The 22,518-nt window shown below is 56.6% G+C and overlaps 3 protein-coding genes across 4 annotated transcripts; 2 read left to right on the top strand and 1 right to left on the bottom strand.

Moving 5' to 3' along the window:
* On the bottom strand, nucleotides 1-6,112 carry RETSAT (retinol saturase). Its single transcript, XM_033081152.1, has 11 exons — nucleotides 5,811-6,112; nucleotides 5,433-5,615; nucleotides 4,631-4,875; nucleotides 3,960-4,161; nucleotides 3,281-3,478; nucleotides 3,064-3,183; nucleotides 2,415-2,553; nucleotides 2,164-2,273; nucleotides 1,719-1,885; nucleotides 1,190-1,349; nucleotides 1-778 (listed from the first exon to the last, which is right to left on the bottom strand). Exons 1-11 carry the CDS (start codon nucleotides 5,995-5,997, stop codon nucleotides 633-635), a joined length of 1,857 nt encoding a protein of 618 aa, XP_032937043.1. The 5' UTR covers nucleotides 5,998-6,112; the 3' UTR covers nucleotides 1-632.
* A 673-nt stretch (nucleotides 6,113-6,785) lies between these two features.
* Nucleotides 6,786-13,430, top strand: ELMOD3 (ELMO domain containing 3). 2 transcript variants are annotated; one of them, XM_033081187.2, is made up of 11 exons: nucleotides 6,790-6,879; nucleotides 7,228-7,287; nucleotides 7,557-7,626; nucleotides 7,924-7,986; nucleotides 8,238-8,329; nucleotides 8,452-8,575; nucleotides 9,196-9,318; nucleotides 10,507-10,637; nucleotides 11,168-11,244; nucleotides 11,740-11,867; nucleotides 12,471-13,430. In XM_033081187.2, the coding sequence occupies exons 2-11, from the start codon at nucleotides 7,231-7,233 to the stop codon at nucleotides 12,632-12,634; spliced, it is 1,029 nt and encodes a 342-aa protein (XP_032937078.1). In that variant the 5' UTR covers nucleotides 6,790-6,879; nucleotides 7,228-7,230; the 3' UTR covers nucleotides 12,635-13,430. The 2 variants fall into 2 exon arrangements, with proteins under 2 accessions (XP_032937077.1, XP_032937078.1); XM_033081186.2 differs by having other exon boundaries at nucleotides 6,786-7,287.
* Nucleotides 13,431-14,654: 1,224 nt separating this feature from the next.
* GPAT2 (glycerol-3-phosphate acyltransferase 2, mitochondrial) lies at nucleotides 14,655-22,504 on the top strand. The gene is made up of 22 exons (XM_033081099.1): nucleotides 14,655-14,922; nucleotides 15,640-15,824; nucleotides 16,429-16,545; nucleotides 16,617-16,690; nucleotides 17,571-17,681; nucleotides 17,863-17,991; nucleotides 18,642-18,741; nucleotides 18,813-18,946; nucleotides 19,024-19,108; nucleotides 19,191-19,397; nucleotides 19,576-19,683; nucleotides 19,892-19,977; nucleotides 20,061-20,155; nucleotides 20,253-20,323; nucleotides 20,574-20,832; nucleotides 21,260-21,408; nucleotides 21,503-21,580; nucleotides 21,662-21,787; nucleotides 21,867-21,987; nucleotides 22,093-22,143; nucleotides 22,258-22,313; nucleotides 22,388-22,504. The coding sequence occupies exons 1-22, from the start codon at nucleotides 14,655-14,657 to the stop codon at nucleotides 22,502-22,504; spliced, it is 2,727 nt and encodes a 908-aa protein (XP_032936990.1).
* The last annotated feature ends 14 nt before the right edge of the window (nucleotides 22,505-22,518 follow it).

The raw sequence follows: 22,518 nt of genomic DNA, 5'->3' as shown, positions 1-22,518 counted from the left end.
TCATTATCACTATTTTATTAATTCCAGTCTCACGTGCTTCCCTTCCAATCTGGAGAGGACTTTGATCCTGTTCCCAAGCTTTTACCAGCAGACAGAAGGACTTTGTTCTGCTAAAGGAGCGTGTGTTTGTACCACTGATGTCTTGGGGCCATGGGGGGAGAGCAGTACTGCAGGGCTGGGGTCCTGCTGCTCCCAGGAATGACTCTGGAAGCACTGAACAGCCTGCAAGCCCTGCTGCTCTCAGACAGCTCTGGGGCTGCAGGTGGAGGTCAGTGATCCTGATGGATCAAGCAGCCACGGGTGATACCATGGGAGCTGCTGGGCCATGCTGGTACCTGTTGGTGCCACCTGTTTTGACTTCTCTCCTGGCCACGACAGCTCTTGGGGATTCCCTTCATGGCCAGGGACCAGCACTGGACACAGTGGTGGAGGGGGATGCATTTTTTTGGTGGGGGTGAGGTCCAACACAATCTGTCTGGGAATGAGAACTGTGTCTTCCTGGACTGAAATCCCTCGGCATGGCATAGAGACGGATCTGCTACAGGTGTGTGACAGCTGAGAGTGAGGTGGGGGTGATGTGGTGGGGGTGATGTGGTGGGGAGCAGGGGTCCCTGGTGGTGGGATGGTGACCTTTAGTCTCCTTTCTTGGAGTTGGCGGCCTGCAAGCGCATCTTCAGCCTCACCACGTCCATGTAGAGGTTGCGCTTGAGGATGGTGCTGGCGCAGATGAGGGCTCCTTGCAGGGCTCCCATGAAACCCCCCAGGCACAAGTCCTGCCCTGAAAGGAGGGAGCAGCAGATGAGGTTCCCTTGTGAGTGGCCCTCACTCCCCATTCCATCTCAGCCAACCGCCAGTGGTGGTTTGGGCATCACCTTTGCCACCTTCCAGCTGCCCCCACACCATCCCTGGGGTCTGAACCCACCACCCCCTCCCTTGTCTGACCTTTCCTTGTCTCCAGCAGGAAGAGGGCCTCATCCTGCCCTACTGTGCATTGGGCAAGGAGACAACCTCCCAGAGCTGGAGGAGCACAGCCCCTTCCTCCTCCTCTTGGCACCGTGGAGCTCTACTTTTCCAGGCGTTATTCTGTTGCCCCACAGCAGCTCTTCCCTTTATTCCATTTCAGGATTGAAGGTTTTCTCCCCCCCATCCCACTCCCCCAGAGCTGTCCCCATCTGAGTGGCCCTGTCACCTGTCAGGTAAAGGTTGGGCACAGCTGTCTCTGCCCGCATGGTGGCAATGGCTTCCATCTGCAGGCGGGGGATGCCGTGGTCAATGCCGTAGAACTCTCCGTGGGGACTGGAGATGTAGTGCTGGTTGGTGAGGGGAGTCCCACCCGAGAGGTACTCAATCTGCAGGGGGACAAGGACAGGGTGGTCTGCAGGGGCAGCAGGACGAGGGGCCATTGCAAGAACCTGGGTGTGGGGGCTCCTCCCAGACCCTGGGGTGGTGGTTCTGGCCAGGTTTTGTCCCAGGATTGTTCTGGAGGATCATCCTGGGATGATGCAAGTCTGCCCAGGTTGGATGGGACTTGGAGCAACCTGGTCTAGTGAAAGATGTCCTTGCTCATGACGGGGTGGAACTGGATGAGCTTTATGGTGTTTTCCAACCCAAACCATTCCATGACTCCATGGTCATTGGGTAGGTAGAGGGGACCCAGAGAGGAGTTGGAGGACCCCTGAACCCTGAGTTTAGGACCTCTGAACCCTGTGTTTCCTCACCCGGCCTTCAATGCGAGGGTAGAGCTTGAAGACAGTCTGCATGATGGCATCCACAAAAGCCTTCTTCAGGTCCTCATAGTCATCCCCCCGCTTGTGGACCTGCTTGTCCTTCCACTCCTCGAACCACTCATACCTGGCGAAGGTGACGATGGCCAGCGTGGATTTACCTGCAGAAGGACAAGGCTGGGGTGTTTGTCCATCTGCACACCCTCATCCTACCCTGTCACTGCCCCAAACCCTCCCCATCCACACCTGGGAGATGTCCCCAGATCTTTGGGGTTCTATGTCTTTCATCCAGGTATCCCAAAGACTGTACTCCATGAGACCTTTGCTCAGCAGCTTTGATCACAGATAGCTGAGTAGAAACTCCTTGTTTGGGATCACCAAACCCCAGCAAGAGTTTTGAAGCCTCTCTCAAGCACTTGTGGCTAGGTGTCAGCCTTACCTGGGTGCCTCATTTGCCAGGTGGGGTCCTTGGACGATGGCGAAGTGACAAAGAGGACAGGGATGTTGTTGGCAGCTTCTTCTCTGGACAAAGCCAGGTAGCGCTTCATCCTGTACGAGAGGGAAGCTGGGGTTCAGAGCACACCTTCCCCTCAATCCCCCTTAGGGCCAAATCCCCATTTTCTGAGTCACTGCCCAGGAATTCATTTCCTTATGCTCAGTGAAGCACATCCAAGGTGAAGCCAAACCTACATTCCATCCAGGTCGCTCCCTGGGAACATGAAGTAGTTGGTGGGTTCCAGCCCCAACTCTTCCCTCGAGCCATTGAGGCCGACAAAGACAGTGAAACCTCCCTCTCCGGGGCTGACCATGCGGAGCTGGGACTGGATCTCTGCAATGTGGAGGGAAAAAGGGGGGATTAGTCTGTTCTGGGGGAAATAAGGCATTGCTGGGATCCTAAGATACAAAGAAGTGGTTTCTCCAATCCAAACCCTGACCCTTCCACCCAGCTGGGACCCTTCCACCTAACTGTGCCCCTTTCCAGGCACCTCTGTCCCCTTCCACCCAACCATTCCTCTTCCCCCTATCCCTGCCCCTTCCAGAATATTTTCTGGCATTCCAACTTTAAGTGGACATTCCATCAACTTCCACAAATTTTGGGCCCCTGCACTGTGTTTTTTATGAAATCCTCACACCAAGCCAGGACTTTGCAAACTACAGCCAATTTGGGCCAATTAATTCAAGCTTAATAAAACCCCTGTGAAGAAATGAGCGGCCAGGGCTGGGTTTTGAGGGCTGTGGCACAGGAGCGACAGGGGCTAATTGATAAATCTGCTTTCCGACGCGGCTCAGGATGGGATTAGCGCCGGAACCCTGCTGGAGCCCAGTGCTGACGCCGTACCCGGCAGAGCCCGCGCCGCTGCCGGCAACAGCCTCTCGTAGGTGTTGAAGATCCCGGCATCCGAAATGATCACGGGAGCGAATATATCCACCGAATCTTGGCCTTTTTTGACAGTCACTCCTGGGAGGGAAAATCCAGAAGGAGAAGAATGAGGTACTAGAGAAAGGAACCCCACTTTGGGGAGCAGCCCCATGTCCTGTCCCAGGCCGATGCTCACCGCAGGCTCTGCCCTGAGCGTCCAGCAGGATCCTCTGCACTGGTGCCTTCCCAAACACGTTGCCTCCGGCCTTCCGGATCACGGGAATGATGTGGAAGGCAATTTCCCCGGCCCCACCCTTGGGGTACCAGGCACCTTTGAGGAAGTGAGTCACCAGGATGCTGTGCATGGTGAAGCTGGCCTTAGAGGGGAGCACACCTGGGAAAAGAGGCAGTCGAGGTGAGTTTGGGCAAACCATGGGTTTGGAGCTTATCCTAAATATTTTAGGATGAGGAACACCCTGGATGTGACACTGAGAGGAAGGTGAGGAAACTGGAGGAGTAGGAAGGATATCGGGTGTGGGTGTCCCCATGGAAAAGCCCATGGTCGCCAACCTGACCAAGTCATGGGGAGCTGTGAGCAAAGCCCAGGCAATGGGGTGGAGGGAAGGGGGAGGCTCGGGAATATTCCCTTGTATAGGAAGGATGTTACCCCATGGGGAAGATGAAGAATGCAGAGGGGAAGAGATGGAGATGAGCAATGGGGACATGTCACCTGCCAGTGACTTGGGGACAAGGATGCTGGCAAAGCATCCACTACAGCATCCCTGCAAACCTTCCAAAAGGTAAAAAAGGGGGTTCTTACCTTTCTTCTGTTTCTAAAGGGTTTAACATCATCCCAGAGCTTCCTGGTCACCTACCATAGGTGGGGAAGATGTAGCTGAGGACAGCCCGGAGCTCAGGGTTGGAGGTGAGACCATCCACCACCTCCTTGAGGCTGTGTGAGGCCAGGCGGGAGAAGGAGCAGAGACGTGGGAGCAGCCTGGAGCGGATCAGGAGCCTGGCTAGGAACCACGGGAGCATCTTCAGGATCCCCAGCAGCACAACCCCGCGGCCAGCACTCTGTGGGGAGAGCCAGGGGCTCAGACACACCCCAAAGATGCTCCAAAGCATTTTTTCCCCTTAAATTCTCTCCTAGGGGCAAGGGGAGTACTGGCTTCCCTCAAAAACCTTTCTTTAAGAAAAGCTTCCCCAAAAAAGCTTCCCCACTGAAACTCCTCCAAAAAGGTCCTCCCAAAAAACTCCCCCAAAAAGCTTCCTAAATAAATGGTTCTTCAGAATAACTTCCTTAAAGAACTCTGCCCCAACTCCCTAAAGAACTTCTTCCATATAGAAATCTCCCCCAAAACACCTGTGATGTTGCATTTTTGAGGCAGAAAGGGGCGATTTTGCATGTGTTTCCCACACTTTTGGGGTGATGCCATTATTCCCTGTGGGTACCCAGTATCCAGGTGCCAGGGGGATTCCCCTCCTTGTGCAACTCCCCAGATCCAAACTCCCCTCATTTTACCCCACCCAGATCCAACTCTACCTTCACCAACCGCTGGAACTCATCAATGGCTGCTGCCTCCCCGGGGAACTGCTCCTTCAGCCTCTGGAAATACTCCCTCTTCCCAGAATGGATGTGGAAGGTCTTGCCAGCACCCTGAGGGTCCCCCAAAACCACAGCATCGTAGGTGGCCGGGAGCGGGGCCCACTCCAGCTGCCCATCTGTCAGCTGGTCCACCAGGAACCGCATCAGAGAGCCCTCCTCCATCTGCCCCACATAGTGGATCCCTAAAACAGACATTTCTTCATTTATTTTCCTCTTTTTTGCTTTATTTTCACTTTTTTTTTTCCCACCCCAGGACGCACCAAACCCACCCCTTATTTATCCATCCCCAACCCATCAGCTCCATGTGAAAAGGAAAGAGAAAATATGGGATACACCCGCCTCCCAACATGGGGTGAATGGCACTGATCATAGTGTTTTTAGACGGTAATTTTGGCATTTTGTCACGCTTTGCTATTCATCTCTGCTGTAAATAATTAATCTTGGAGATTCGCGGACATGCACAGCCAGACTTTGTCTTGGCAAAAGAAGTTTATCAGCAAGATATGTCCTGAGGTGACGTTCCCCATGCTGGGAATTACACAGGGGTTGGACATGGGGAATTTGGGGGGTTTGATATCCTACACTCAGAGGATTTTGGGGTGAAAAGCAGGAAAATGGTTTGTCTAACGCGAGGTGTGTGCTGGGCAGCCCTGGTGCTCACCCCAGTGAGTGCGATTCCCATTCTGAGGGTATCCCACGGCCCCTCCCTTGGACCTGGGGGAAATTTGGGGAATCGTACCAGTGTCAAACTCAAAGCCCTTCTCGGTGAAGGTGTGGCAGCATCCCCCCAGCTTCCCGTGCTGCTCCAGCACCAGCACACGCCAGCCAGCCTTGGCCAGCAGCGCCGCAGCCGCCAGGCCACCGATGCCGCTGCCCACCACGATGGCATCGAGCTTCTGGGGCACCTTTTCTGCCGAGAACACTGAGGGGAAAGCGGGGCGTCACCGGGAGGGCACCCCACAGCACGGGGGACCCCCGAAACCACGGGGGTGACACTGGCGGGGACAATGTCACCCCGGGGTCTAATGAATGCTGGGGGGCGATGCCACCCTGGGCTGTTGGTGCCAGCCCGGGTTTAATTCCGCCGGGCGGGGTTGATGGCCCGGGGGTCCCGTACCTGTCTTGACGACGGTCCTGCGCACAGCCTTGTCGGTGACGAGCGGGGCGGGCGGGCGGCGGCTGTCGGTGGCGAAGGGGTTGGGGCTGCCCGAGAGCAGCGGGAGCAGGAGGAAGAGGAGGGGGAGGAGGACAAGGAGGAGGAGGAGGAGAAGGGGGCCGAGGAAGAGCAGCGCCTGCAGCCACATGGCTGTGGGAGATCCGCGCTGCCCCGCGGAACCGGGAACAACGGTAGGACCTGCGGGGACAGCAGGAACGGTCACAGCGGGGACGGAGGGGTGGCTCCGGCACTGGGCGGGGGGACCGCGGGGAGGGGCGGGAGAGCGGGGGCGGGAACTGGGAACTGGGAGCTGGGACTGGGCACAGGGAGCGGGCGTTGCGATTCTGGGAGCTGGAAACAGGAAATAGGAAGCAGGCACTGGGAGCTGGGACTGGGACCTGGCACTGCTATAGTGGGAGCTGGCAGTGGCATACTGGGACTTGGGACTGGGAAGTGTCATCGGGCACCGGGAGCTGGTCCTGGACGCTGGGAGTTGGGACTGTGCAGTGAGAGTTGACACTGGGCACCAGGAGCTGGCACTGGAAGCTGGCGACGAGAGCTGGCACTGGGATAATGGCAGCTGGGACTGGCATACTGGGAGCTGGGAACTGAAACTGGGCGCTGGCAGCTGGCACTGGGCGCTGGGACTGGTCGCCTCGGTGCAGGTCCCGGAAGCCCCGAGAGCCGCTCCGGGCACCGGCCCCGTTTCAGCTCCGCCCCTTGTGCCCTGCCCCGCCCCTCGGGCCCCGCCCCGCCCCTCGGGACCCGCCCACACCTCGGGCCCCGCCCCACACCTTGGGCCCCGCCCCACACCTTGGGCCCCGCCCCTCGGGCCCCGCCCACACCTTGGGCCCCGCCCCGCCCTTGTACTGACAGTCGCGCTCCTGCGTCTCCTCATCGCGCGGTGCACGCCGGTAGCTGTAGTCCCGTGCTCCCTCCCTAGCGGACGGAGGTGCGGACTGCAGCTCCCGGCGTGCAGCGCGGCCGCTCCTGGGCAGTGTGGCGGCCTCGGACTGAGGGAATCTGAAGGGTCTGAGAGACTGAACGGGGGCTGGAACGGGCTCCTGAGGGGTTGGGAGGTTCTGAGGGCAGCAGGAGGCTCCTGAGGGGTCCGGGGGCACTGGGAGGCGGAGGGGTGCTGAGGGCAACAGGAGGCTCCTGAGGAGTTGGGGGTGCTGAGGGACCAGGGGGACCCTGGGTGGGTTGGGAGATTACCGAGCGGCTGAGGGGTGCCTGGGAAGAGCTCCTGAGGGATGGAGGTGCTGAGGGTTTCAGGATAGGGGATCCCTGAGCGGGTTCCTAAGGGCTAGGGTCGTTCTGGGGGTGTCAGTCGCTGGGACACCCCCATTCCACCACCTGATCCCCTCCTCTCCCGCAGGCCATGAGCGGCGCCGGGGGCTCGGAGCGGCCGGAGGAGCGGCAGCGCGTTGTACCCCCGGCAAGTCCCGCCCGTGTGTGTCCGGACGGAGCCCCCCCAGCCCCTCACGTCAGGGGTCTCGACCCCCCCACTTACCCTCATTGCTCCATTTCTACTGTTACAGCCACATAAAATCATCTTGAGGGTACAGACCCCCCTGAAGGGGCCTGAGCCACTTTCCCGCGGGGCACAGGGGCTGTTCCCTGGGGGAAAAGCTTGGAATTGGGGGTCGATTGGTGTTTGGGGTCTGTTGCGAGGTGGTGACACTGTGTTCCCTCTGTTCCCCTCAGATTCCGGGTCTGGGGCAGGAAGGTGTCCTGCAGGAGCTGCTGCTCAGAGCGGGGCAGTCCCCAGCCCCTGGTGAGCTTTTCCTGCTTCCCTTGGATCGGTCATGGGTTTCCCGGTGGGAAAGTCACCTGCGGGGCTCGGAGGGACTCCAGGGATCAAGTAGGGGGTGTGTGTCTCAGTCAACCCTATCTGGTCCCAGATTATTCCGCAAATTCACCCAAGATAAACCCTGTGGTGCCCCAAGTGGGTCCAGTTGGGATTTTCCTTGGAAAAGAGGAAATACAGCCCCAGGGTGTACTGAATGGTGTTGGGGGAAGGAAGGAAAGCCCCCACTCAGTGTCTGACTCCTGTACCCCTTCTCTTGGGCAGGGATCAGCGAGGAGCAGCGGCTGGCCCGGGACGAATGGGAGGCTCTGGAAGAGATCCAGTCAGGTGCTGGGACTAACAGGGGCCTGGCAGCTGGAAAGGTCCAGGAAGAGGGAAAAGAGCTGTGTCCTGGAGGGCTGGATGGGTGGGGGAAAAGCTGAGAGCGTTATTTGCGGGGGACAGGAGGGAGGGAGGGAGGGGGCAGGAGGTTCCATTTTCCCCTTGTTCCCCACGGCTTCATTCTCCTGGAATCAGGGATCATTCGGGGAGGAGCCAGGGCTCAGTGGGGCTCTGACCCACTCCCTGCCTCCCTGCAGGGCTGAGGAGCACCTCAGGAGCGTCCCCCCCTCCGATTTCCTTCACTGAGGCGCTGCAGCACTTCCAGAGCGCGGAGCTCTCCGGGAGCCGGGTACGGCCGGGCTCCGGCTCCCGCTCCTTGCCGGGAGTGTAGGAAGTAGCGGTGGGGAGGCACCAGCCCCTTCCCCACCTCTGGCCGCGTTCCCTGAGTTGTTTGGGCTGTTTCTCCTGCAGGGAAAGGTCCGGGCGCCGCGGCGCCGGGGAATCCTGGCTGCCCTGCTCCACTGTCTCTGCGGGCCACCCCAGCTCCAGCCGCAGCTCCGGGAAGAGCAGGAGCTGGCGCTGGCCATGGCACACTGTGAGTGGGCCCGGGGTCCCCTTTGTGCCCTGCTGGATCTCATCCCTTCTCCCTTCGGACACAGATCCAGGTGGGAGCCTTCTGGCTCCACAGCGCTTCTGCCCCTCAGTCGAGGGAATCACCTGGTCCCTTGGTGTGTGGGGATCACACACAGAGAAACTCTGGGCCTGTGGGTTTGGGGGCCGAGTGGCCTTTTCTGGGCACTGAGGGGATTTCTAAGGAGATTCCTAAGCTGTGGTTTTTAGGTGCTGTGAGGGCATTTTTGGAGGGTGTGGGTTTGGTTTTGGGCACTGAGGGACATTTTCTGGGCACTGTGGGTTTTTTAGGGTGTTGAGAGATTAGTTTGGGGTCTTTTGTGTACCAAGAGGCAACTTTTGGGTGCTGCAGGGTGCTTTTGAGATACTGGAGGGATTTTTAGGGGGGCATGGGTTTGGCTGCTGAGGGTTTTATGGTGCCAAGAGGCATTTTCAGGTAACGAGGGGTTTTTTTGTAGGATGTGAGTTTGTTGTTTTAGGTGCCAAGGAATGTTTTTGGGGACCAAGAGGTGTTGTTGGGACACTGAGGGGTGTCTCTTAAACCCCAAGAGTGTTTTCAGCCAGCTGGGTGTTGGCTCCCTGCAGGTGCCCTGGATGACTCAGAGTGGGTGCACATGCGGATCCTGCAGACCATCTACCAGCAGCTGACGTGCTCCAAGCTGGGCTGCCCGCGCTACGGAGCACACTGGGAGGAGCTGGGCTTCCAGGGTAGGAGAGGGAGCAACTCTCTGCCTGGAGAGATCCCCAGGCCCATTCCCAAAATCCATTCAAACCTCCCCTGGAGCAATTCTGTTCTATCCCAGCTCTCTCAGCCACTCCCTGTGCACTGTCACAATCCGCTAGTACAGTGGGAGTCGTGATGGTTCGTTTGATCTCGAAGTGCAAAAGACACACAGTAAGGGACTTCAGTTTACTCACAGCAGTGCACTCTTATTGAATGCTAACCACACTGTTATGTGATAGAGGGGAGAGAGAGAAAGATAAACAAAGAGAGAGACAAAGAGGGGGTGGGGAATAGCTACCAACAGATGGGACAACGTCCTCGTGGTCTTCTGCCAATAGATGTATCTTTCTTCCATGGAGAGATCTCAAAAGTGTCTCCAGAAAGTCACTTTTTATAGTCTTTTTCCAAAGCGAGTAGCATCTGGCCAAGAGGTGTGGAGATTTATGGACTATTGTGAGGACACTTGTTGCTCCAAGAAGCAGGTGTAGACATGCAGAACATGCTGTTCCCAGTTGGTGCCTGCTTGAAAGCCGTGTACCATGGCGGCACAGCAAGCACACCCGCAAACCATTCCTTGGCAAGCATCCACCTCGACCAGGCCACAACTCCTGTCTAAAGCCAGTGGGTTCTCCAGGGTCTTAGTCTCTGTTCTTGTGACGGTCGTGAGGCAAATGAGGGAAACTTGGGACCATTTCTTACACAGACTCAGCTCCACTGGCCTCCCTTGGGCACACTCCAGCATCTCAGTGTCCTATTTGGGCTTCAAAACTGATCCCAGGTTTTGATCACCCCAATCCTCCCACTCCTCTCCATATCCCTACAAAATTCCCAAGGGCATTCTCAATGCCTTTATGTCGTGGAAGAATTAAACCAAACTGCTCCCAGTACAACAACTAGACTGGTTGACTGGATCATCCCAGTACCATGTTCCTAAAAAAGCTGGTAATTCCTGAAAAAGTGTGGGAATAGGAGGGATGGAGTGGAGCAGGGGCTGGTTAAGGCCCAGATGATTGAGATGATTGCCCCATTAGGGAAATTGTGTGAAAGCTTTCCCTCAGGAAAGGGAGTCCCCAGGATTCTTGGACTCTGGAAGTGCAGTGACAGGGAATAAACAGCCCATGGAAGTGGGAAGGTGACAGGAAGGGACTCCATGCTGTTGCTCACCTTCCCAGGTGCAGATCCTGGGACTGACCTGCGTGGGACAGGAATGCTGGGGCTGATGCAGATCCTGTTCTTTGTCCTGGATTCTCGGATGCTGCCGCTGGCACGGGAGATTTTCCAGCTCTCCCAGCATGAAACCCAGGCATGACCTTTCCCCTCTTTCCTCCCAGGGGTTTCCCTTGGAATTCCCAATGCTCTGGGAAAGGGAAGAACAAAAACGTTCTGAGTTTTTTTTGGGATGCTGAACCACCTCATGCTTGTGAGGAGAAGAAGGTGGTGCCCAAGAGCACTGATCTAGGCTGGAGCTGAGCTCCAAGCGCTGTACTTTTGCTGGGAATGGGATTTTAAGGATTGATACTGGCCTGGAGTGGGATAAACAGTCTGGAGAGCTGGGCAGCAGGGAAATGGGAGTGAGTGGAGCCTGTCTTCCTAAATTCCACATTTTAGTCTGGTTTAAGCATGGGTACAAGGTGGCTCAACCCTCAGCATCCATCCAAGCCTGGATCTGTAGGGCTGTTATCCCAGTGCATTAATCCCATGGATCCATCCCATGGATTTGTGGATGCATGAATGCAGTGTCAGAGGGCTGGAGGTGCCAGAGGCACCTCGCCAGAGACGAGGAGAGTTTTTCAACTGAGCTTCCATAATGCTGGAATTCTGGTTGGTTTCCAGAATTTTCCCTTCTGCATCATGTCTGTGAACATCACCCGGATCGTCATCCAGGCGCTGCAGGAGGAGCGGCTCTCCCGGTGAGGGGGGTTGGTTTTGGAGTCTCCAACTGTATCCTGGGTCCTTGTCCTTCCAAGAAGGTGGCTGAGCCCTCTCCTGTTGTAATAATAACAGAAAAGCCAATTCTTTATTCACATAACTCATTTTATACAGTTTTCACAGACCTTGTGTGTAACTCCAATTGGCTAGTGGTTTTCTTGCTAATCAATTCATTGGTTAAAAAGTGCTTATGTGTGTATGTGTTAAGACTCTCTCCATCTACAAGTGTTTACATATTTCCTTAGTGGATTCTGGTGGGACAGATCTATTGTTTATGCAGGTAAATTGTGCAGACTTATTTTTCTCTCCAATAATAGGTTGCTGTATTAGTGGACTTTTCATTCCCCAAATAGTTTCACATGGGAATTTGCAAGCTATTGCTAACCTAGCTAGAGCAGCAGGGCCTAAACTGTATGCTTTTAAAACTTTTCTTTTATAAAATCTTTACTTGTCTGCAACACTCTGCCCCTTTGCAGGGAGTGCAACCGGCGGCAGCAGGTGATCGGGGTGCTGAACGACCTGTACGCCGCTGCCTTCCTGCGCCTCTCCTGCCTCTGGAAGCAGCAGCACGGCACCGTCACCAACGCTAGCTTCTTCCTCAAGGGTTTGTCTTCCCAGGTTTTCCTTCCCCAGCTTCCCCTGGGGAGACAGCCTCAGGACAACAACCTCAAAACACCCCCGCTGTGTTCTCAGCACATCGCAGCCCAGTGACAAGGGCTGTAGTGCCCAAGATGTCCAAACATTCCCAGTTTGATTCTCACACTGAGGTTTTTCCACAATTTTTCCCTATCCCAGTGGTTCAAGGGGTGTTCCTCCCATTTTCCACCCCAGAGGGATGCTGTCATGGGGTGGCTCGAGGTAGGTGACATGTGGGGACATCCCCTGCTCCCCAGGCTCACAGGGAACCATAGCTTAACCCCTGTCCATGAATTACGTATTCCAGAGAGGATTGCTGTGAGTGGGAGTAATGGATCTCTCAGAAATCTGGATTCAGCTGGCACTTGTGGGCTCCAGCTTTGCCCCATCTTCCCTGCATTCCAATCTCAAGGTGCTCAGGCTGGCACTGAGCTTCCTGTGCTCCCTCATGCCAAGGAAAGCACAAGCATGCCCTTTCCCAAGGGAAAATGTGGGGACACCGGACATATTGGACCCTTGACACCATCCAAACCCGGATCACCTAAACCTTTTCCCTCTCTGACCCTTCCAGAGTTGGAATTATCCACCAAAAAGAAGCCAAGGCAGCTGCTGAAATCCCTGGAAGCCTACCTGAGCTGCAGCCTTCGGCCTCCCTCCTCTCCCTCCTCCCAGATCCACTTCTCCAGCATTTGTGACCCTGGAGTGGAGCTGGAGGGAGATTCCCAGCTGATCTGACACAGAGTGGGATGGCTGCATAGAGAATTCTGCTGGTGGATCAGCCCTTGGAGGGAGACACACGGGTGTTCCCCCTGATTTGGGGCTTGGGAAGGGCTGGGAGAGGTCAGGGAGCTGGAATTTTGCCTGTTTCAGGTAGAACTCTCTGGAAGCAAAGGAGGAAGAGGTGGTGGAGCAGGGGATTCCATGAGCCACCCAGCATGGTGCTGGGATAGTCCCTCTCTCCATCCCAAATCCAGGGTCCCACCTGGGTCCTTACCCTCCCCAGGTGGAGCTGGAAGGTGATGCTGGGTTCCTGGATCCCATCCTGGCCCCTGCAGTGCTTGGAATGGGTAACCCCCCACTTTGGGCTGGGCAGGGTCCCTGTGGGGTGTCAGCACTCCAAAAAGTTATTAAAGGAGGGGAGATCAGGGGTCTGGTGGAAAAGAGTGTTTTGGATTTGCCACTGGACTCTGTAGCTGGGGGAAGGAAAGGCAAGCTAGGGGTGCCCAGAGTCCAGTTTGGGGTGAAAAAGGTGCTGTGGAGGAGAGAAACGAGGGTTGAGAGCTCTGAGGAGAAGGGTTATTCCCTTTGGGAGCAGCTCAGAGCCAATGCTTGGGAGTGTTCCCAGACCCCTAAAAATGAGGAAGAACAGTCCCAAAGCCCAAATCTGGAGAGAAATTAGGGGTTTGGAGGAGAGAGGTGGGAGCTGGAGGGAGAATGGAGTGTTGTGGCCCTAGCCCCCCTGAGAGGGTGATGATTCCTGAGGGCTGGGAATGCTCCTGGTGGAAAATATAAAATAAATGGAGAAAAAGGAGCCTGGAGTTGGAGTTTGTTCTGCTGATCTTGAATTATTGTGGAAATCGAGGGGGGAATCCTTTTCAGATGTTTTGGGGGAACAAAGATGTGGGGTGGGGATGAAGGTGGTGGGGGAATATGGGGGGATGCAGGGAGATGGGGAAGTGCAGGTGGGATGCAGGAACTGGGGGCGATGAGGGGAGGAAGTGGAGATCACCTGTTGGGGAGGTCACATGTGGGAACACATTTGGGAGTGGTATCAGATCTGGGATAAGGAGGGAATAGAAAAGACAGAAAAGGGAAAAAAGAAGGGATGGTATAAGAAGAATGAAAGCAAAGAAAAAAGGAGGTGTCACGATCTGCTCAACCTGAGTCGTTTGACCTCAGGGTGCAAAAGACAAACAGCAAGGGACACAAGTTTTATTCAGCAGCAAGCAGCAACGCACTTTATTGAGTGCCAGCAACTCAGTTTTGTGATAGAGGTGGGGGAAAGAGATAAAGGAAATGAAGTAAAAGAGAGGGGGAGAGAGAGAAGGAGGGATGGGGAATAGCTACCAACAGATGGGATGACATCCTCGTGGTCTTCAACCAATAGAGGCGTCTTCCATCTGTGGGGAGAAAGATCTCAAAAGTCTCTTCAGAAAGTCATCTTTTTATAGTCATTTTCCAAGGCGAGTGGAAAGGTGGGGAGATTTATGGACTATTGTGTGCAGAGATCGTTGCTACAAGAAACAGGTGCAGGACAGAAAACTAAACCCAGTACACCGCTTGAGAGCAGTGTACCACAGCAAGCAGCAAGCACTGTACACAATCCCTCAGCAAGCATCCACCTTGGCCAGAGCGAGTGTGGGGTCCTGGGGTCTCAGTCTCTGATTATGGTCGTGAAGCAGATCAGGGAAACTGGACCGACCCTTACAGGAGCGGGGAGAAGCAAGAACGAAATAGAAAAGACGAGGGGAAAAGGAGTAAGAAAGAGATAAGAAAAAAGATAAGAAAAAGAAGAGAAAGAGGCCCCACCATCCTTTTCCTAGTTATTGTTTTGTTTTGTTTTTTTCTTTTTCTTTGTCTTTTCCTTTTTGCCTGCCATCCCTTCCATCCCTTCCCTTATCGCAGCTCCCGGGGGTGGTCGCGGAGGTGCAAGGCCCCCGCCCCTCAGCAGGTGAATCGGGGCCCTTCAGGTGTTTCCAGGCCGCTTCCAGGGTTAGGGTGCCTAGCGGGGACAGGGCTGGGGACGGCTCTGGGGATGGGGCTGCTGGCACCGGGGCTGGTGGGGGCTTGGGCTGGGGGCCGGGGCTGGAGGGCTGCTGGCCTTGGGGACCGGGCCCGGGCCGAGGGCAAGGGACGGGAGCCCCCACGGCGAGGCCGGCGCTGGTGTCCCCAGCGGTGTCGGGGACCAGGAGCAGGGGTGATTAGGGTGGCTGAGGTGGGACCGGGGCTGTCCCGGGCCGGGGCCCGGTTCCGGCCGGGCCACAGGGGGCGGAGCGGGGCCGGGCCGGAGCGCGGGGTCTGCGGTGAGCGGGGCCGGGGGCCGCGGGCTGGGACTCCCGAAACTCCGCAGGGGCGATGTGGCTTCGGCCCCGGGCCCGAGCGGGACTGGAGGGCTGCTGGGGCCGGTCTGGGGTAACCCACAGGGTCCATGGGGGGTGTGGGCCCTACACCTAGGGCCTGGCGGGCTGGCGGGCCCGTGTGGGGTGTGCTACTGCCCTCAAACCCTGTAAGGGATGGGGGTGTGAGGGGTCAGTGTGGGGTGTGTTACTGCCCTCAAACCCTGTAAGGGATGTGGGGTGTGAGGGGTCAGTGTGGGGTGTGTTACTGCCCTCAAACCCTGTAATGGATGTGGGGTGTGAGGGGTCAGTGTGGGGTGTGTTACTGCCCTCAAACCCTGTAATGGATGTGGGGTGTGTGGGGTCAGTGTGGGGTGTGTTACTGCCCTCAAACCCTGTAAGGGATGTGGGGGTGTGAAGGGTCAGTGTGGGGTGTGTTACTGCCCTCAAACCCTGTAGGGGATGTGGGGTGTGTGGGGTCAGTGTGGAGTGTGTTACTGCCCTCAAACCCTGTAGGGGATGTGGTGTGTGGGGTCAGTGTGGGGTGTGTTACTGCCCTCAAACCCTGTAATGGATGTGGTGTGTGGGGTCAGTGTGCTGCCCCCTCCGGTTTCCTGTAGGGCTTGTGGGATGTTAGCACCTCCAATTCCATAGGAACTGTGAGGTGTTACTTCTCTTCCCCAGGTCACTCCAGGCTCTGTGGGGCACATGTAGGGTCCCTTTCCCAGCCCCTGTTCTGTGTGTCCCAAACCTCCCAAAATCCCCCTTTCCACCTGTTTGTGTCTCCAGGATTTTTCCCAGGAATCTTGAGCACCAGTGCCTCTTCTCCCCAATTTGTGGGTGTTCTCCCAGCCATGACATCCCCCAAGGTATGTGCCACCAGCCTGCTTCTCGTGAATCTCCCCCAAATCATACTGTGGTCTCCTCATTTCCTCCCTTCTTTTCTTCTCTCTCAGCTACATTTTGAACCAAATTTGGTTATTTTTCCCCTTCATTTTTTTAGGAAATAAAATTGGTTAACCCCATCCGTCAGAAAGGAAGTGGGGGATCCCAATTTGGGGGCCAAGGAATTGGAATCCCAGTGTTCCAGGGTACCGCCTGACTCTGGAGGTTGGGGTGGAAAGGGCTGATGAAGGGTCTGGGGTCTCACCAGATCCCACTGAGACCTCTTGGGCCCGTATTTCCCAGCTGATCCCAGTGGATCTGGGTCAATCCTACTGGATCTGTGTCTGTGAGGGAGAGAAAGCCCAGTGCCCAATCCTGCCAGGGTGGTGGTCTCCCAGAACCAGGTTGATTCCCCTGCATCCAGGTCGATCCAGGTCCACACAGTCACCAAAATGTGCCACCAGCTTGTCCCAGCTAAAATTCCTTTATTCCTTGCCAAAACCTCCAACATGACAAGCACATTTTGGGGCGTATCCACCCACATTTGGCATTCCAGATGCCCCTCCCCATTTTTCTTTCCCCCCTCAGATTCAAACGTGGATCAGCCACTCGGGCCCAAAGCTGGAAGTTTTCATCCCATTCCTGGGCAAATACCACCGTCCGGTTTCGGGGCGCTGCTGCCAGACCTGCACCCCCAGGAGCTGGGTAGGAGAGCTGGGGATCCCAGGAAGCCAAGGTTCCACACTTGCAGGGATTGATCCCGTTTTTCCTGCCAGGATGGATTCTATCCTGAGGATCTTGCCGCTCTCGGGTTCCGCGATGCCAGCCGTGTGACGGAGACAGACACGCGGTGAGGATGGATGAGCTTGTGCAGAAAACACCTGGAAAAACACTTTCCCCCTCACATTTCACCAAAATGCCTGTGGGAACCCTCACCATCCTCCCTGTTCCTCATTATAGCAAACCAAGCTCATGAATCAATTTTGGGAGGCTGAAAGTGGCGTCTCCCAAAGCCTGGGCTGTGCTCTAGTCATGGAATTGAGGATTTGGGGTCATGCCTTTGTTTGAGCAAAAATTGGAATCTTTGTGGGAAGAGGTGGAGGTGGAGGGTTGTTCTTCTCTCTGGCTCACCGGGAAAAGGGAGAACAGCCACTTCCCCCTAGAAGGAAAAATACCAGGAAAGGCAAAATTGTGGTTATCCCCCCTTTTGCTCTGGCAAGAGCTGCCACAGACCCATTTCCAGATATTTTCATTTTTGAGGTGCCAGATCATTTTAGCTCCACTCCCCTTTAGGGAGAAATCCCTAGATTATCCATTTTTTGCTTTTTTTCTTCCCAAATCAGATCATTATCCTCCATTCAGTTCCAAGTGTTCCCAGCTTCAGCTTTGAAGTGCTTGGAAGAATCCATTGGGATCATGGGGAATGCAGTTCCCCTGTCCCACTCCAGGCTTTTCTGCATGCTCTGGGATATCCCAAAGCTCCCTGCTACCCTGTCCTCAGTATAGATTTTGGGATGGATTGGGAAATTTCTGTGATTTGGGAATCCCAGGTTTGAATCTCGGGTTTCCTTCCTGCTGGGCAGCCTGAAGCATCAATCCACTGGTGCCTCAACATTTCCAGCTGTGAAATGGGGAGAAATGCCCTGAATCCAGCAAGGAGGCAGTCTGGGGGACTCTGATCTTGCTGGAAAAGCTCCCCATGCCAGGATGTCACCATATGTCCCCTCCAGGTTCCGGGGCTGGCTGGTCCGGAGGGTCTGCGGGTTCCTTGCAGCCTGGGAATGGAAAATTCCAGCAGAGACCCCCGGGGAGCTCCTGGTGCGGATCTGCAGCAGCCAGAGGTGGGTAGGAGCAGCTGGGGCCATCCCAGGACCACCCTCACCCAGCAGGGGCCAGCCCCTGATTATGGGGATCCTGTTTGGTCCCTGGATCCCAGGTCGGTGTGATCCTGGAATCCCCCCAGGCTCTGTGGATCCCAGCATGTGGATTCTGGGGTGCTCCCTGCTGCTGTCCTCTCCCCAGGGTGCAGGATGCTGCCTCCAGCCTGGAGCCTGTGTCTGGAGGGGATGAAGGATCCCAGCAGCGCTGGAAGGAGAAGATCTGCCAAATCCTGGGGGAAATCCAGGCCCCGCTCTCCTCTCTGCTGCTGAGGTCACGGATCTTTGGGGGAATATACTCTGGGATTCTCTGGGGGATGGATACAGGTCCTTTTGGAGATATTCTGGGATTTTGGGAGGATGCACATGGATCCCGTGGGTGGTTTTCTGGGATCCTTTTGGGGGATGTGCTGTCATACTTTGGGGGATATTTTGGGATCCTTTGGCTAGCTGCCCTTGGGGTCCTCTGTAGCTCCTGGGGCCATTCCCCCAATTCCTTCTGAGGAGCTGGAGTGGCAAAATCCAAACCCCACAGGAGGGAGGGAAGCAGAGAAAACTTTCCCTTTCCTTTTCCCTTTCTCATCTCATCACTGACAGCTGGGAATCCGGGGCTTCATTGCTTGTCTGATCCAGTGGGAACAAAGAGTACTTTTGAGCTGTTAAAAGGAAAGTATTCCCCTGAGAATAAGAAATTCCTCCTGGAATAAGAGCATTTAGGGATCCCAAGGCAGGACAGGAAGATGAAGGGAATGCAGGATTCCCAATGGCAGCTCTGGTTGCCAATGGAAAAGAGGATGTCTCATCACATGCAACCTTTCATGTGTCATAATTCTGGGCAGGGATGGGTTGAGGAAACTGAGGCAAGGAGAATTTGGGGGTTTCCCCCATGCATGGCAGAGTTCCTCATTCCCAGTTTTCCCACAGGCTGTGCTACTGGCTGCTCCCCAAGCTTCTGAGCCGTCTGTTCCTGAGCGTGCAGCTGCACCGGGGGCAGCTGGAGATGGTGCTGCGAGCTGCCAGGACGGTACGGAGCCCAGCCGGGCACTCCCAGCCCCTGGAACGCTGGGAATTCACCCCAGGATTCCTTGCTTGCAGCCCGAGGTGCCCGTGGTGTTCCTGTGCAGCCACCAGTCCCAGATGGATGGGCTGCTCCTGTCCTTCGTCCTCCTGTCCCAGGGGATCGGGCTGCCCAGGGTGGCAGTGGGTGCCTGGACCAGCCCTCGGCTCCGGTAAGGCAGCGCTGTGCGATGTTCCCAGAGGATCCAGGGGGACGCAGTGATTGCCCACCATGTCCTTCCCTCGCCAGATCCCTGCTCCAACGCCTGGGAGGGATTTTCCTGCCTTCGTGGAGTGAGCTGGATGATGGGCTGCCGGGAGCTGTGCTGGATGCGGTAGGTGCAGTTTGGGCTGAAAAGTCCCTATGGAGTGCTCGGGAAGTGCTGGCAGCTCTCAGTATTCCCAGTCTCTCCCCAGTATGTCCAGGAGGTGCTGCGGAGCCGCCAGCCCCTCGTCCTGTTCCTGGAGGAGCCCCCAGCTTCCCTGCAGCTGGCAGACTCTGCCCGGCGCTGGCTGCTCCGCGTGCTCCGGGCGCTGCAGGACGGAGCTGTGCCCGATGTCCTCATTGTCCCGGTGGGAATCGCCTATGATGTGGCTCCTGGCAGAATGGAGCAGGATGGAGCGGTGAGAGGGGACTGTCTCTGGCAATCAGTGTTCCCCAAAATCTCTAGGAAGCACTGTTCCCCTAAATATCTGGGAAGATCCCTAGAGAGAGGCATCTCCCCAGATCTCTGTGAGCATCCTTTGGGAGTAGCATCGCCCCCAAATCTGCCATGAAGCCCTCAATGGTATCTCTTGGCAGCCCCCTCAGCCCCTTGGGATCGGCACGTGTCTCCAGGCAGCATTCCAGGCCCTGCGCCGTCACCGTGGATGTGCCCAGGTGGATTTCTCTCAGCCCTTCTCCTTACAGGTACGGCAACTGGGGATCCCCCTGGATCCATCCCAGCACTGGGAGACTATTCCTGGGATGTTGATGGGGTTTGAGGTGTCTGGGGGGATTGAGTGAATCCATCTTGGGGAAATCTGTGCTCCTCCCAGTCCTGGGGATCCAGGGGTCAGGTGAGCTCGTGGTGCTGAGGGATGTGAGCATCCACAGGCTCCTTTATCCTCATTCCCAGGAATTTGTGGACAACAACCTTGTCAGGCCAGTCCTCACAGGGAATCGTTCAGAGCAGCTGCTGCTTCCCACCATCCTGGGCAGGAGGTGAGGAGCCGAGCCTCGGGCAGTTTCCCCTTGGATCTGTGCTCCTGGCTTCTCTTCTAACACTTCTCATCCTGACTTTCCAGCCCACTCGATGTTGGGAATGTGGGGACTTTGATTTCCAGTTTGGGGACTGAAGAGGAGATTTTAGTGACAGCGCTGGGGCTGCACGCACTGAGTGGTGAGGGAGGTCCCTGCATCCCTTGGGATGGCATTCCCTGCTCGGGAATGGGGTGGAGGTTAATCCCCCGGTAACAAGTCCCTCTCTCCCACTGCAGATTCCAGCGCCTGCTCTGCCATCATGGCTGTGGGAATCACTGCAGCACTGCTGCTCCACAGGCATCAGGAGGTGGGATGAGTTTTCTATCTTTCCCTTTCCTCAGAGCAGCATTCCCAGCAGGACTCCTCCCTCCCCATAAGGCCCAGTAGGAATCACCCTTCTTTCCCTGGGAGCAGCACTCCAATAGCAATTACCATCCTTTAACAGGAAGTAGTAGTCCTAATTGGAATCACCCCTTCTCAGAGCAGCATTCCCAGTGGGAATCCCCCTCTTTCCCTCAGAGCAGCACTCCCAGCAGAATCCCCCTCTGTTCCCCCAGGTTGTGCTGCTGCCCCAGCTGATGTGGGATTTCTCGGAGCTGCTGGAGCAGCTCCTGCTGCGGGGCCGGGCCGTGGGGTTTTCAGGGCAGCTGCGGGCGCTGGTGGGGCACAGCCTGCGGCAGCTGCAGCACCCCCTGGCCCCACACCCGCTGAGGCCCCCCAGGGCTGCTCTGGTGCCCCCCAAGGCCTTGGCCCGGGCACGGCTGGGGCGGCTGGCAGGGGGTGTCCGGCACCACCTGGCTGGGGAGGCCGTGGGCGGTGAGTGGGGACATCAGGGACTGGGGATGGGGTGACACTGCTGGTACTAGGGAGCAGGGATGCCGTGGGAATCGGACACCAGGGCTTAGAGGCACTGGAGGAATTGGTGACACCAGGAATGGGTGGTGGCTGCAGTTTGGAGAACATCAGGGGTATTGTTTATATTGTGGGGGTCAGTGACATTGGGATTTGGGACACCAGGGATCAGTGATGCCAGGGAGATTGGTGATACTGGGAGATTCACTGTCTCCAGGGTAATGGCACTGGGGAAGTTGAGGAGGCAGGGGATTATTGACACTGGGGAATGGGGATGGAGAGGATTGGGGATGGCAGAAGTCAGGGACACTGGTGGAGATGGGGACACTGGGGGTTGGAGGTGCTGGAGTATTTGGTGACTCTAGGACTGGTGACACCTCTGTCCCATCAGCCTGTGCAATCCGTGCTCTGCTGCTGGAGGTGCTGCCAATCCTGGGGTCCCCCTCCAGCCTCACCAGGATCATGCTGAGCCGGGATGAGCTGCTCCACAAGATCCTGGAGTTGCTGCAGCTGCTGCCCCCGACCCTGCTGGGGCTCCAGGTGGGGACACGGAGGTCGCCTGTCCTCTTCAACACTGCTGGGGCTCCAGGTGGGGACATGGGGGTGGCCTGTCACCCCTTTCCTGTGTCCCCAGCCCTGCCAGCCTCCTGACCGCCACAGCCTGGACATCCTGGACAAGCTCATCCTTGGGGGGCTGCTGGAGGAGGAGGAGGTGGGTGACACCTCAAGACCTCTCCTGAGGCACAGGCACAGGGTGGCTTCGAGGTGAGGTGACACCCTGTTGTCCCCATAGTCAGAGAGTGAGCACTGGGGTTGTGATGTGGCCCCCCGGCGTTTCTTTTGGGGACGTTCCTTGGGATCCTTTTCTGATGACAGCGACAGTGACAGTGAGCACGGGGTCCCCAAGCAGTGCTACAAGGTAATGGGGGGTTCCCCCACTGCCCCCCGGGCTGGAGGGAGGGTGGTCTCCCCCAAATTTGGCTCTGTATTCCCCACAGCTCAGTGAGCCCCAGGGCTTCCCTGGCTTCCTCCTCTTCCTCTGCCGCCTCCTGAGCCCCGTCCTGCAGACCTACGGCCGGGCTGTACAGTTCCTGGAGCAACCCCCCTGGCCCCAGCCTGGTAGGATCCCCCCCCCAAAGTGGGGAACCCCTTGGGACTCCCTGGGGCCACTGAAGCAGGGCTGCAGCCCCCAGGAGTGGGATCTGACGCCCCTCCCCATTGCAGAGGCAGACTATGTGGAGGCACTGCTGGAATTTCTGGCTGAGGATGAGGATGGTGAGTCAAGGTTGGGGGGGAACCTTGCTTTTAGGGGTCAGTGACCCTCAAGCCAGGCTAATAATTCTTAAGAGGTGGCATTTGGGAATTCCCTCGGGGTCTCTCTCCCCACAGGGTATCCCGACAGGAGCCTGGCCCTGAGCTCCCTGCAGAGTTTCAAGGACATGGGGGTAAGCACAGCTCCCCCAGCCCCCCACATTTTACCGCCCCCTCTCTCTCCTCCTGACCTCCCTGTGCCCCCCAGGTGCTGGAGGAGCTGCAGACCCCCGCTGGACCCCTCCTGCAGCTCTCCCAGCCTTTCCAGTCTGCTTCCAACCGGAAGAAGCTGGAAGCCTTTATCCACCAGTTCACCCAGCTGTAGCCCCACAGACCCAT

This window comes from Catharus ustulatus, chromosome 27, assembly GCF_009819885.2.
Source record: "Catharus ustulatus isolate bCatUst1 chromosome 27, bCatUst1.pri.v2, whole genome shotgun sequence".
Taxonomy (NCBI): domain Eukaryota; kingdom Metazoa; phylum Chordata; class Aves; order Passeriformes; family Turdidae; genus Catharus; species Catharus ustulatus.
This window is presented reverse-complemented; position numbering and strand designations above follow the sequence as displayed.

What these genes read in the sequence shown, in the direction of transcription:
- RETSAT (XM_033081152.1), bottom strand. Translation starts at nt 5,997, where the DNA reads ATGTGGCTGCAGGCGCTGCTCTTCCTCGGCCCCCTTCTCCTCCTCCTC. An exon ending in GGGCTTTGAGTTTGACACTG is followed by an intron (nt 4,876 to 5,432) that starts GTACGATTCCCC and finishes TGTCTGTTTTAG; the next exon opens with GGATCCACTATGTGGGGCAG. An exon ending in AGTTCCAGCGGTTGGTGAAG is followed by an intron (nt 4,162 to 4,630) that starts GTAGAGTTGGAT and finishes CTCTCCCCACAG; the next exon opens with AGTGCTGGCCGCGGGGTTGT.
- ELMOD3 (XM_033081186.2), top strand. Translation starts at nt 7,231, where the DNA reads ATGAGCGGCGCCGGGGGCTCGGAGCGGCCGGAGGAGCGGCAGCGCGTT. An exon ending in GGGGCAGTCCCCAGCCCCTG is followed by an intron (nt 7,627 to 7,923) that starts GTGAGCTTTTCC and finishes TCTCTTGGGCAG; the next exon opens with GGATCAGCGAGGAGCAGCGG. An exon ending in CGGAGCTCTCCGGGAGCCGG is followed by an intron (nt 8,330 to 8,451) that starts GTACGGCCGGGC and finishes TTTCTCCTGCAG; the next exon opens with GGAAAGGTCCGGGCGCCGCG.
- GPAT2 (XM_033081099.1), top strand. Translation starts at nt 14,655, where the DNA reads ATGGGGCTGCTGGCACCGGGGCTGGTGGGGGCTTGGGCTGGGGGCCGG. An exon ending in TGCTCCACAGGCATCAGGAG is followed by an intron (nt 20,324 to 20,573) that starts GTGGGATGAGTT and finishes CTGTTCCCCCAG; the next exon opens with GTTGTGCTGCTGCCCCAGCT. An exon ending in TCCCCAAGCAGTGCTACAAG is followed by an intron (nt 21,788 to 21,866) that starts GTAATGGGGGGT and finishes TATTCCCCACAG; the next exon opens with CTCAGTGAGCCCCAGGGCTT.